At 36.4% G+C, this 13,949-nt stretch overlaps 1 protein-coding gene across 2 annotated transcripts; it reads right to left on the reverse strand.

Moving 5' to 3' along the window:
- Positions 1 to 3,913: 3,913 nt before the first annotated feature.
- On the reverse strand, positions 3,914 to 13,426 carry LOC128214636 (digestive cysteine proteinase 1-like). Of its 2 annotated transcripts, none has more exons than XM_052921202.1 (10): positions 13,321 to 13,426; positions 10,309 to 10,476; positions 9,271 to 9,443; positions 8,647 to 8,887; positions 7,906 to 8,101; positions 7,375 to 7,568; positions 6,758 to 6,941; positions 6,444 to 6,513; positions 5,449 to 5,638; positions 3,914 to 5,040 (listed from the first exon to the last, which is right to left on the reverse strand). In XM_052921202.1, the coding sequence occupies exons 1-10, from the start codon at positions 13,388 to 13,390 to the stop codon at positions 4,853 to 4,855; spliced, it is 1,674 nt and encodes a 557-aa protein (XP_052777162.1). In that variant the 5' UTR covers positions 13,391 to 13,426; the 3' UTR covers positions 3,914 to 4,852. The 2 variants fall into 2 exon arrangements, with proteins under 2 accessions (XP_052777162.1, XP_052777161.1); XM_052921201.1 differs by lacking the exon at positions 5,449 to 5,638 and adding an exon at positions 5,708 to 5,897.
- Positions 13,427 to 13,949: the final 523 nt, after the last annotated feature.

The raw sequence follows: 13,949 nt of genomic DNA on the forward strand, positions 1-13,949 counted from the left end.
AATTAGTATACTTATCAATCTATTTGACTGTTGGCAAAGCGTAAAGGAAAAGAATGTGCATACGTATTACCTCATATGATTCTTAATTATTTGTTCATAATATAACACATATATTGAAATTTTATTTTAGTTAAAGCTGTTGTCGACTATGTTTTCTTAGCGTATTCCTTCATTTTATCAGGTGATCTTGACGCGACGACCACACAGTTGGAGAACCTCTGCTCACTGCTGGAGATAAACGCGAGCCTAAGCTCCCACTGCAGCGCACCCCCTCAGCATCACCAGCCGCGTCCGACTTGGCCTCCAGGTGGTCCCGGCTTCGGACGGGATCATATGTGCACGTTTTGTCGACGCAACGGCGAGCGACAGTCGGTGTATACATCGCACGCGTTAAAGGATGCCAACGGAAACGTAATTTGCCCGATTCTGCGACGCTACGTGTGCCCAATATGCAGGGAGACAGGGGACAACGCCCACACCGTCAGTTACTGTCCCCGTGGGAGAGGCATTTCCACCGTCGTCGAGACCCCGCGTAAGAGCTGTGGATGCACGAGAAATTGCCTGCACGGGGTCAACAGACATCACTGATAGAATGACAAAGAACCGTGAACCATGTACGTACACGTGTCTAAAAATCAAGCTGGCGATCTTACTAATGACTATACGACACAGAGATTATTGTTATACAACATTAGTTTAGAGTTGTTGTGCTAGTTTAGACTATCATTTTGTTATTTTATTTTTAGTTTCATCATCACCATTTCAATAATGAATAATACATAATGTGTTCAGAAAATTATTTTTGTGAGAATATTTTTTCGATTGTTTATGTGCTTAGATCTTTTAGATACAGTTTGAGTGAATAATTATATTGAATTACAATTAGAATCGGTGAGTTATTCATTAACATTGTATTGCAGTTCATATGAATTAGAACAGTTCAACTTTTAAAACAATTCAATTTATAATTTAAGCAAGATGTATTCAACGTTTTTCAATACTTTTATACACATCAGAGAAGTGAAGTTAGTTTGCATACAGTGTGCACATCGTGCTATGGGTAGCAGTAACAGTGGTATTACCGTTTTCATAATATTTTGTATAACAAGTTATGCTTTGGTTTTTCATACCTTTACAGGGTATTATTATGCACGTGTTGTTTTTTCTTACTTGATACTGATCTTTTTAAAAAGTAGTATAGATGCATCTAAGTTACTCAATATGTTAAATAAAGTTTCATTTGTGACTTCCTTTTTTATTCAAAGACATGGTTACGGACACTACAGAATTTTGTTTTTAAGCTTTCTATCATATGCCAGGCGTTGGGATAGCCCTGAAAAGTGAATGGCATATTTGTTTACCATTATTAGTAAAAAGATTACAAAGAGCGATTTTAACTGAATAAACTATCATTCCTATGTTTAACGGAAACATAACATAAGTTATATTTGGAATGTTGAAACAAATCCACTGTCGTTAGTAATTTTAGTGCGAGAATCCATCATTTTGTATGTATTGCTTTAATTTAAGTACCAATATAACAGGCCACGTGCACGTGCCTCAATTAACTAACATCAATTTAAGTATCAATACTCAAAAAGGATATATTAATAATATGACTTTCAAATTATCATTTTTGCAGGGTGACAATATAACGCTGAAACGGCCAATTTGAGAGCACACGTCTCTGTTCCTGGAGAATAAACTTTCATTCCTGATTATGTAGTACCGAGACGCTTTGTCAACAGGGAAACAAAATGGCGGAGTTCGGCGAACCCTGTCCGATATTTTTTAATTGGCAAACGCATGTTTATGGTCCAAATATGTGGTTGAACACAGGAGACACATTTTGCTGCCTTTATAATGAAAATATTTAAGATAATTATAGTTCGCGGTGTTATTTATCCATGTCCAAAAAAGAACTTACTTTTTTACATTAGGCTTTGCCTATATCATGCAGGCTTCTTACGATTAGGCTTTGCGAATTCATGCAGGCTAACTGCGAGGTTCACATTTAATAAATCGTTACATTAATTATCCGCAGTCTTCAATGGTTATTTATTTCGCCTAATTTAAGTCTCATTAACTGAAAATCAAACCAAAACCTGCGAAAGTCATAATAACACATTTATAGGAATGTGTCGGCTGCAGATCAAACGGTACAATTTTTGACGTCAGAGCACGAGCGGAAATAAGATCAAAGGCGCGCGGCTATGGTTTGCACTTAAATCGGTCGGTCGGATACCGTACGATAACACATGATTTGCAGGATTTCGTCTAGGCTGGTAGGAAAATACCATACGCTCGAAAAAATATAATCAATAATCGACGTCTTGGAGTCTTAAAACAATGACCGAAATGATTTAATTTACTACGAATATGTATGAAACTTTGATTTTTACGAGAATAATGATAAATTATAAATAATAAAATAAGATACATAAAATAAATCAATATCCGCGTTTACTTGTTCTATTATTAACCTACCTCCACATTTTTTCAAGCAAATTTACAAATTTAGTTGATAAATAACTGTTTCGCTAGAACATCATGGGTTTGTAGAAATTGAAGTGCTGGAGTTGTTCTAAAAACGATCGCGTCTTATAAAGGATTATTGTATACAAAGAACACGAAATTTCATAGGCAAATTGGCGGGAAAATACGATAGTCAAAGGTAAGGAAATGATTTAAGACATTAAACAGTGCTGTTTTTCTCTATTAAACTTTACTTTAATCATGGAAAGCTTAGATAAAAATTTTTGGCCTAAGTTTCATTAACCTAGCTTGGATACATTTAGTTATCCCAGGACCGAGATTTTTTTCCCGTCAACAGCTATATTTTTAATAAGTCGAAGGCCATAACTCTGCATAACTTTGCCTGACGAAAAAAAAACAACTAACGTTTATAATCTCCATACTGCCCTCTTTCCACACACCAAGTTTCATTAACCTAGCTTTGATATTTTTTGAGTTATCTCAGGACCAAATAGGCTATATTTTAATGCCAAGGGCAATAACACTGTATTACCTTGGCTGGCGAAAAAATATATACTAAGTGCATAATCTCCATATTGCCCTCTTTCCACATACTAAGTTTCATTAACCTAGCTTGGATACTTTTTAGTTATCCCAGGACCAATATTTGTTTCCCGTCAACAGCTATTTTTTTAATAAATCACGGGCCATAACTCTGCATAACTTTGTCTGACGAAAAAATAAACTAATGTCAATAATCTACATATGGCCCTCTTTCCACATACTAAGTTTCTTTCATTAACCTAGCTTTGATACTTTTTGAGTTATCGCAGGACCAATTTTTTGTGGACGTACGGACGGAAGGATGGACAGACGGACGGAGAGAACATCTTAAGCCCCCTTCTCCATTGCAGTTCACTCGAATCCTCTCAACAAGAGCACCTCAAGATGCATAAATCGACATTTAGAGTAGTTAGTAGCCTTGCTACATTACCGGTATGTTAATGGAAACATGCGTACTAAAATTCATGTCCATTTTGGAGTGAAGACCAAGGCTTTTGTATGGCAATAGCACAAAGGCTATGACCAAATACTTATTTTTCGGAAACTAACATGCTTAACATCAATTAAGCCTAGTGTTCAGCAGTTAACAGAATGTCAAGTATTTTATTTACATGACTTGACGACTTAAACTTGTTACATCAATTAAGCCTAGTGTTCAGCAGTTAACAGAATGTCAAGTATTTTATTTACATGACTTGACGACTTAAACTTGTTATGTGTTCAGTGCGGCTAGCGTTTACCTAACGTAAGCAACCTGTTCTGGTTTGTATCCCTTTTGCAACGCAGCGCATACACTGCAACCACACAGCAAACGTTCGCCGCAAACATGTTCACTGTATGGCAGGCCAAAGGCATAGACAAGAAATTGTCTTGGAAAAGTAAATAATTTATTGTTCAACATTTACACATTGGGAATCAAAAGCATTTACTCTCTTACGAAAATAGTGCATTCATACATTCCAAAATAAGTCTTAAACGGACAGGCCCTGATTTCTCGCAACTTCTTAAGTTTAACAGGCTTAAGTCGCTTATTTCAATTAGCCAAAATACATACTGAAAATGGATTTTGATAAATGAAAAATGGTTTATTCTGATAATCATACAGATTATTTGTACATAATTTCTAAAAATTCTTGAAGAAGTAAATATTACACATTTTATGGAACAACAAAAATAGTGAGATTAGCTAAATAGTGTTATAAGGGACTTAAGAAGTTTCGAGAAATTAGGGCCTGGTCTACATATAAAGCAAACAGGAAGCGACATCACGGACCTATAAAGTCCGTGGCGACATGTATACAGTACAGTTCTTGCCTACATGTAAATTGCAGATCCTGAATTTACACATCAAACACGGAAGTTAATCTCATAGTGGAATGTCTACAAAATAGTATCGGAGACCTAAACAAATCAAATACAGAATGAGGGAAGGGTCGTATCCATGCCCATGTAGGTTGGAACAATAGTTGGCATGGCATTAGACTAATCAAGGAACATAAAAAATATATGTTTACATGTAAGTTGATCATACAGTATTATTTTACAGTCAGATGTACATTACTGTAGCCTTTTTCTTGGACAATCATGTTTCTATACATATTTGTCAAGTCCTATATATGCTTCACATTCCTAACAACTGTGGTGTCATGAAAAATCTTAACATCAGTAAAACTATTTGATTCTTGCTCTAGGAATTTTAGTGATAGAAAATGACCATATTTGTAAATTTTCATTCTTTTATCAACACTCGCTAGTAAAATTAGTATCACAAAGGAGCTACTGTCTAACAAAAGATGTCCAAAAAATCCCTGCTCTATGCAAGTGTTACAAAAGTTGGCGCAGTAGCGACCCCGCAGTTATTGTTCTTCTGTGACATGAGGACGTAGCCATCGTTGCCCCAGTACGTGGACCACGAATTCTTGATGAGCCAGTATTTCTGGCCGTTCAACTCCCCGTAGCCGACTGCCAACACAGCATGGTCAAGACTGTCAGGGTCACTTCCTGTAATGGGATAAAGATGTAAAAGGATTACATGATGATTGATGATGGTTGTTTAAATATTTGATGCATATTAAACAGCACGTCAATAAGCTTTTGACCCTTGACTGAAAAGATGAAATTTACAATATTAAAGTGTACATGGCATCATTTAATGAAATGGCACACATAATTACTTTTGAGAAATAAAACAGGAAATATGAACTTATCGCATATATGTTTAGTGGCAAGTGTAAAGGGATTTGTTAGTAATAAGTACCAGGATAAGTTGCGGATAATATAACTCAAAATATACACAGGACAAGTCATAGGAGTGTAAATGTTTAATATGACTGTTTGGGGTTTCCAGGGGTGAACTGACAGTTGGGGGTTTCCAGGGGTGCATTGAGTACAAGGGTCACACGCCCTTACCACATTGAGGCTCATAATAGACCCCGTCAGCATAGAATGATAGAGACAGATGGGAGGCGTCAATGGCTACAGACACTGGACCATTTGAGGAGATGGCGAATGTAAGTGCTTCTTGATCATAAGCCGTAACATTCACATAGCTGGCTACTTGGACCATCGCCGTTACCTTTTCATCATGGCAGTATCCGTCCTGAAGAACGTTTAGTAAACAGTTCATGCAGTGGTCATGCAATCTTTTCTTTGTCATACACACACTTACCACACTTGGGCTCAAAGTACACTCCATCGGCATAAAATGAGAGAGATCTGTGTGAGGCGTCAATACCAACTGATACTGGGCCCTTGGTTGCTATGGCAACCTTGAGAGCTTCCTGGTCCTTGGAGGTTACAGCAGTGAAATTTGCAATCTTAGCTACAGGCTTGGTGGAATTATCATGACAATATGCATCCTGAAAGCAATACACTTATCATTTCATAAGAAGTCAATGGTTTTCTGTCATGGGCATTGATGAATCATCTAAAACGAAGGTTCGAGTCAGCTTACTTGGCTTCAAAGTTTTGGACAGAAATAAGATATTAAACATTTTACTAGGAAACTGTACTAGGTGTCAGCCTCTCATCCTAAGTGCCATAGGTCTAATTCACAGGGAACAAAATCTCTTGGCCTCTCAAAACTGACATGGTTACTGGTTTCTACCCAGCTGACAGACTTGAAAGTGATTCCTATAAGCTTGTCTTCACAATTAAGCTAAAACAAGAGCATGGCAAAGAAGATGTCAACTTTAGTCAAACAAGAGCTATAAATCAACTGAAGCAGGAGTTACAGACCTTGCTATACATGTGCATATTGACTCGGGCAACATGTGTACATAATTTTAATTGAATATCTTGAATGGTGCATAACTGATTTACACCTACGGCACCCTTGTCCACACCCACTCTGATAACAATGACATGTTCTAGACAGACAAGCTAATAAATTAAGCTAATCTAACCTGAGCGAGGTATTGTCCATACTGCTCCTCAGAGGTGAGACCACCTGCCTTCATGATGTAGTTGTAGGACCTGGGAAGGGATATGGATATTTATTGGTACAATGTAAGTGGACAATATAATGTTACTGTGAGTAAGCATTGTTGATCTTAAATAAGTAAATCTTGCTTTGCTGAAAGTTGCAAAATGGATTTCAAAATCAAGAAATTAAACAATGAAAATAATTCAGGGACTAACAAAACATACCCTGTTAGCTACATGTGTATTATAAAATGTTATCGGTGAGAACTCCATCTACAATCCATTTCTAGCTTACCTGAAATCTTCCCCACCATCACAGCCATTGTTGCCCTCCCCCCAGGAGCAGTCAATGAGCTGCTGTTGAGAGAAGCGCACACGCTCCCCCATCTTGAGAAAATATGCCCCCTCAATTGTCCCCACCGTGCCAAAACTCCAGCATGACCCACACACTCCCTGGTCCTTCACTGGTGTGACAGCACCTACACAAACACAAGGAATACCGCTTTAATTCACTGTGAAGATTTTAGATGTTTTAGCACGAAGGGATAAAGCAGCTTGGTAAAAAAAATAATGAAAAGAAATCCCAAAAGTATTAAGACTGCTTAGATAAATACCTTAAGTTAACTTCACTCTTATGATTGAAAATCAGTCCATAATCACAACAAATCATTTTAAATAGTTGGAAAAGCCATTTGGACTGATGATTTGTATTGCCATCGAAAAATCTTATATTTGTTAAATATCAGATAAAATACTATTAAAATGAATACCAAAGTACGTTGGTACATTCAGTCCATATGTATTTTTAAAGAATATAGCAACATGGCAATAATGAAATTATTATTGGTGACTTTAGTGGTAAACGACTTATTTTTGACAGAACTCAATCATAGTTTCATCCCTAATACACACCAAGTATTCTCCAGTCCAGAGAGTCCGCAACAGTGCTTGGATCTATTGAAGATTTATCGAACACCTGGGCGCCATGATCCCCTGGTGTGTGTCGGTACCCATTTCGCATCTTCAGCTCGCTGCTTGACTTGTCAGCCAGATGGTTCACAGCCAGTCGGTATGTCAACCCCTGGCGGTTCTTTGAGTGGATGAACCTGTACATATGGAATAACACAAACATGTATTTTTGTTCAGAGATATTTGCAAAAATGCAGAAAGGCAAAGCCAAACAACAATATCACTGACAGCAACGTTTCTTTGGATAAAATTTAATATGTTAAGCAATTACTTCTATTTTAAAAACATGTTGTAATTTAATTTCAATTAAGCTTGTTTATTTTTACACTGATAAATAAATAAACAGTATAAGTTAAATGGAATTTATAATCTTCTTCCACCTTAAACAAGACTTGAAGTAATCTGACATCATCTGGAAACATAAAATCTCATGTTTGTTTAGGAATGTCCTTTTCCACATGACAATAACAGTACCTCAGATTTTGTCGGAAGTTATGGTGCCTCTGAGCATGCTCCTTGTCATGAGTGTATGTCTTGCTGTGCGTCTTCTTAAACTGCTCGAACATCTCGGTCACATGATCATCGTTGTGCGACACATACTCCATCATAGGGTTGCTGAGAACACGATGCTCGGAACTGCCGGGGCCTGGGAATCCACTGCATGTCAGATCTGAAGAAGATATTCAAATTGATTCAATATTCATATTATAACTTCCAATAACTGATATACATTAAATCTGCAATAACTAGATTTTGGATTTTTAAGTCGCAGCAATTTTAGACAGACTATCAATTAATCAAATCTCATATCCTTTATACAATAAATTTATAACACTGTAAATTAATTATACAGAATTCAAAATATAATTTATTCTGCAATAGTAAACTAATGAGATAATCTTCATTCTAAATTTAATCTTAGAATATTACTGGTATTAAATTATTATAACTAGTACTACTACAAGCACACATTTTCTAGAGATGATAGGTGGATTAAGCATTACAGTTTACTTCTTTCTCAGAATCATTTTAGAAGCAATAACAAAATGGTTACATGTTACATATCCTTTAAATTGTTACATCTTACATATTCCTTAAATTATTGCATCTTGATCTTACAATATTTTTCCGCATCCTCGTTGATTAATTGGCCACATTATCAATCTCACTCATTCTTTCAAATGTTAAAGTCAAAACAGTTAGAGAAATACTTACTTTTTGGAGGGTCAAACACACTCTCAGGAATGGCTGCTTTGTTATACTGGAAATAGTCCAGCACATATTTATCAAAATGAGAGCCAAGCAGGGAATCGAAGCCCATCATCTCATAACGTACAGGGCTCTGGTCGGCACTGGCAACCCACATGGTGTAGGTGTTCTTCTTGTGACCTTCCTGGTTGACCTTAACCCACATGTCACATGCTTGACCTTTCACAATGTCCTGTGTTGTCTGCTTCTGTTACATGAAAAATAAGATGTAAACACATAGAGAAACTTAAGGGTTTTAGTAAATACATGTAGTTATAGTAAGAGGCATAGATAAAAATATAAGGGATTAAGCCTGGAACTTCCTCAAGATATTACAGCAAGAGCATCAACTCTTCCTCATGTTATCACAACAAGAGTATCAACTCCTCATGGCATTAAAAATTCAATTGTTAAGAAAATTCATAAGATCAATAGTTCAAGATGATAGTTAACTTAAGTTACAAATAACACATAAAGAATTTGTTATTCATAGACATTTGAAGTAAATATTAAAGTCATACAACTAATGCAATAAAGCATATAATGACCGCAGAAAAAGAAATCAATTCAGCATAGACATCTAACACCTACTGTAAAGCCAGTAAGATCGGGTAGGATGATCTGAATGTCCACAGCCATGCCTTTAATTCCCGGGACCTTGAAGCAGCTCATGGTATTGCGCACTTGGTAAGTAGTTAAGGGAGCAACCTTGAAGCTGACCCCATACTGACCCTGGTCAGCACGCTGCATTGTCTGGACCATTCCTACAGCAGGAGAGTTATCTTTGTATGAGAACATGCAATTAGGTAACACAAAACCATACAGGTGAAAACTAACCAATTATGTCAGAACAAAAAGTAGAGGACGTTCATGTTTGTATTTATCTTTCATCTAGCTTTATTCTTTGAAAGAATAACGGTAACATTTGAATGTTCTCACTAAAATATGAAGACATTTACCAGTAATGATTTCTAACTTTGGAATGTTTAGTGTTACAAATCTACGAACAATACAGAATATTTCCTGTTAAATCTACGAACAATACAGAATATTTCCTGTTTTATCATTTATCTTGATTAATTAGATTTTCAACAAAGAATACCCAAACATACAGTTCATTTTAAATGCTGAATTTTTGAAAGTAAAAAAATACATGTATTTTAATGAACTTCACTGAACTTGGCAATATCATCCAAGTAACATTATCATTTTAATCATACATTAGAATACAACCAACATGTTCAGCCAATGAAATTGCACATAGGCCTTTATTAAGTACTAGGTTTTATCATTAAGAATTTCAATTTCAGGGGTGTTTAAAGGTCTGTCTACTGCCACTCTGATACACACTTTTGTGTTGACAATGTGACGCGCGATGAGGTTGTATTCTAAGTCAGTTAAATGACCTGAAATGAAATCTTAATCATTAAGAAGGGCTCATCCACTATGCTTACTGCAGGCGTTCTTAATCACTAAGATTTTACTTCACCTCATCCAGCTGTTACTTTAAATTTTTGAGTGTCAATATAGATGCGTACTTAGTGAAACACTAATGAAAATAATTATTAGACATTAAAAGACATTAAGAATTTGACTACGATTTTCTGTCAGTTTATCACATGAATATACCTCCGTAATAGTCAATCCTGCTACGTTTGTTAGTGGCATCATAGAAGCCAGCAAACGGTTCCTTGATTTCGGCGTACGGGAGTTGCAGAAGCCCCTGGACACTGTACACATCACCCCACATTGGCGGGCCGTCCAACACTGAGTCATAGGGCAAGGCTGATGCCAACCCTGGAATGTTTTTGAAAGGAAAATTATCAGTGTGTGTATACCACGTGATAAATTGAGTCATAAATGTTACGTCAGAAGGCAATATTTTGATTTAAAAAAAAGACTTTAAACAAAGATAACTTCACTATTTCTTCACCATTTTAAATGAAACATAGCACAGTCTACGCTACTTATTGGGCCCAAACTTCGGTCTTTTACCAGAATTTGATCGAGAGTTTAGTTTCTTAACACACTTCGACAAACCTTTTCACAATACGGCCGTCTGACGGAGCACTGTCAAAACATTATTTTGGAAACAGGTTTGTCGAAGTGTTTGATGAAACTAACGACCTCATCAAATTTTGGTAATAAAGCAAATGCGGGGCTCTTTACGCGGCATAGACTGCCCTTTGTTTCATTTAAAATGGTGTTGTAAATGAAAAGTTATCTTTGATTTAAGTCTTCATTTTAAGCAAATTTTTGCCTTCCGACGTAGCATGTATGACGTCATTTATCACGTGGTATACGCACACTGATTATGGTACATCAGATAATACGAAATATTTTTTCTTCACAGGACATTGTGACAGGTACATGTTAACACTAGAACTTTACCTGTTGCAACAAAATTCAACCTGTCACAACGTTCAAACAGTATTCAAAAACAATTTAACAACCTAAATCTTGATCTTAAGTCGCTGTTTTACTATGTAGTTATTTTATTACAAGTATAACAAGTAAACAAGTGAACTTAAACACTGTATATTTTCCTTCAAATATTAAATATTTCATAATTGAGGTAATTGTGATTTAGATTTTTACTGTTAAAAACTCATTTCTCATATGAATGTTGTACATGACAAGACTTATGTTCTTTCATTATGTCATTGAACTTTAGCCAAGACCTCCTTTTTTCCATGACCTAACAAATCTCCTATCTGTTGGAAGTCTTTTCTTTTGCTCCTTGCTAGAAACATAATACACCTTTTGACCCGAATATTTCAAAACAGTCATGGTCAGCAATTTCTAACTCCACTTTAGGGGATGTTGTCTTCTTAGAAATAAATGATGAGGGGAATTATGTCTGCCTTATAATAATGATGGGAGGGGTTATGTACACCTTGAAAAATTGATGGGGAGGATTACGTCCACCTATACAGAAATGAGTGGGAGGGATTTTGTCCGGGGGGATTTTGTCCTACACTCCAAATTATATTCTAGCGGTGAATTTCCTGATACTTGCTGAACGCGTGCTTAAGAATGTGGGTAAATTATATTTTCTAATAGTTTCACCGACCGTTTAGAATCCATATTAAAACATATCTCTGTTCACATCACAGCATTGTAATTTGTACCACAGACCTATAAATGGTTTATAGGTCTGTGGCTGTACATAGGTATACTATACCGTACAGTACTTTAACTGCAATTCTGTTGTTGGCCTATACAGAATTCAATTTGACTTAATTAATCTTGTAAATGTGAATTCTATGATATAAATTTGTTCATCTTGAAATGCATGAACTGTATTATATGATTAGATTACTAACATGACAGACTAACAATTACTAAAAAATCATTAATAACAAAAACAACCTGTTATCTAATATGATACTAGTCCATTGGATAAGAAATGTTTATTTTATTTGACATTGCCCAAGCTCATTTCATTAGTAATTTTCCAATTTAAAATTTGAAAAAAAAACCCACATATTTTGATACATTTTTTACAGCCCTTTTTTTAGTAACCAGTAGTCTATCTATCTTTCTTCCATTAATGTCAAACCCCTACTTGGGACCTAGACATTTGTGCGTCAAGCTGCAAGAATGCTAGTAAAAGTTGTGAACGAAACAGTACATTTCAAAAGCAAAGTTAAAATTTAGTAGGTACAGATTAGGTTTAAAAAGTAAAAAAAGAAGAGTTTTGATAGCTCCCTATGGCGCGACATGTTCAATCTGGCAAACAGCCTGAGTGAACTGCTCCAGGGTAGGGCAGGCCACTATGTTGGGTGGGATGTTGTTCGAATGAAAGACAGCTTTTGGGGATGAAGAGAATTTGTAGGAGTCGGTGGTGGCAGATATTGATCTGTAAGAGGAGCTGTGATAATGTCGAGGTGGTCTTGTCAGTAGGTAGGGTAGCCAGAGATAGGGTTTGCTATTAGGTTATGTGTTATTTTGTACATAAGAGAAAGCCTGTTATCTACTCCTCTATGAACAAGCCTATGCCAGTAGAGGCTGACACTTGATGTTTGACCAAAGTCATGTTTGGTCCATCTGGCAGCCCTGCGTTGGAAAGACTCAAGTTGGTTATCTTTCAAGTTGGTTTAAGTGGGTATCAATACAAGGACACCTAACTGTGGAGCAATATCCAAGCTGTGGGTGGACAAGAACTTTGTAGCCAAAAGACATCAGTAATTCAGAGTGTACCTTCAACTATCAGACCCAATCCCCTTGCAAAAATGATATTTTTCTGGGGAAAAAAATCCCTATCAATTTCTTTTCTTTAAAGTCTTTCTAACTGGTACTGTAATGGTTCATTCAACATCCTTATGAATATGTATTGCTATTGCAATAGATATTTATACTCACATGGGATTGATATTTTAGCCATTTCAGGCATTTTGAAAGGGAAAAGAAACTTATATTTAATTAATTTCCTCATTTGCAGAACATTAGTAAATGAGGAAATTATATAAATATACGCTAGAAGACAAATAAGGTTGGGTTTTTTTACTCTAATTTTTTTTAAGTAAGGCGTTTTTTTCTCAAAATGGTATATTTCGTGACGAAAATGTTCTCAAAATGTCTACAGTCTTTCTCCCGAATGCACAGAAGAAGGCATGTATTATAAACAAAAATACTCACCGAGCAAAATTACAGCAACAAACATCTTCACATCCGCCATTTTCCGGTTCTGAATAAGGCACATGATCATGAGATTGAATCACATGACCATTGTCACATGACAATAAATTTGTTTCGTACTCAAGCAGTTCATCATGTATGAAATCCGCACACCATCTAAACCATTTGTTTCGTTTATTTGTTTCTTACTCAAGCAGTTCATCATGTATGAAATCCGCACACCATCTCAACCATGCCTAACATTTTATGTGTTTGATCTGGGACCACACGTAAATTTGAAAATTCCCATGCCAGGTACAGTATACTAGTACCTGAGTATTGAGGGTTGATTTGTTCTTGCAAGTAAGTTTATCACCGTAGTTTTTGTTTGGTTGTTTTAATTTGGAATCGAGTTTGCTTTATAAGTAGAATCTAGTCGCGATACCGGCTTACCTCGGCATCCGGACTTTCCCTATTGGCCCATAATCCGGCGAACATTATTTCGGCATCCGAATGCCCCAAGTGGCCCGGCAATCCGGCGTACTTTACCTCGGTATCCGAATGCCCCAAATGGCCCGGAATCCGACGTACCAAGTTACCTCGGCCGCATCCCGAATTGAAACGTGAAAATGGCCAGGAATTCTACGGTA

The sequence above is a fragment of the Mya arenaria genome, chromosome 13 (genome assembly GCF_026914265.1).
Source record: "Mya arenaria isolate MELC-2E11 chromosome 13, ASM2691426v1".
Classification (NCBI taxonomy): domain Eukaryota; kingdom Metazoa; phylum Mollusca; class Bivalvia; order Myida; family Myidae; genus Mya; species Mya arenaria.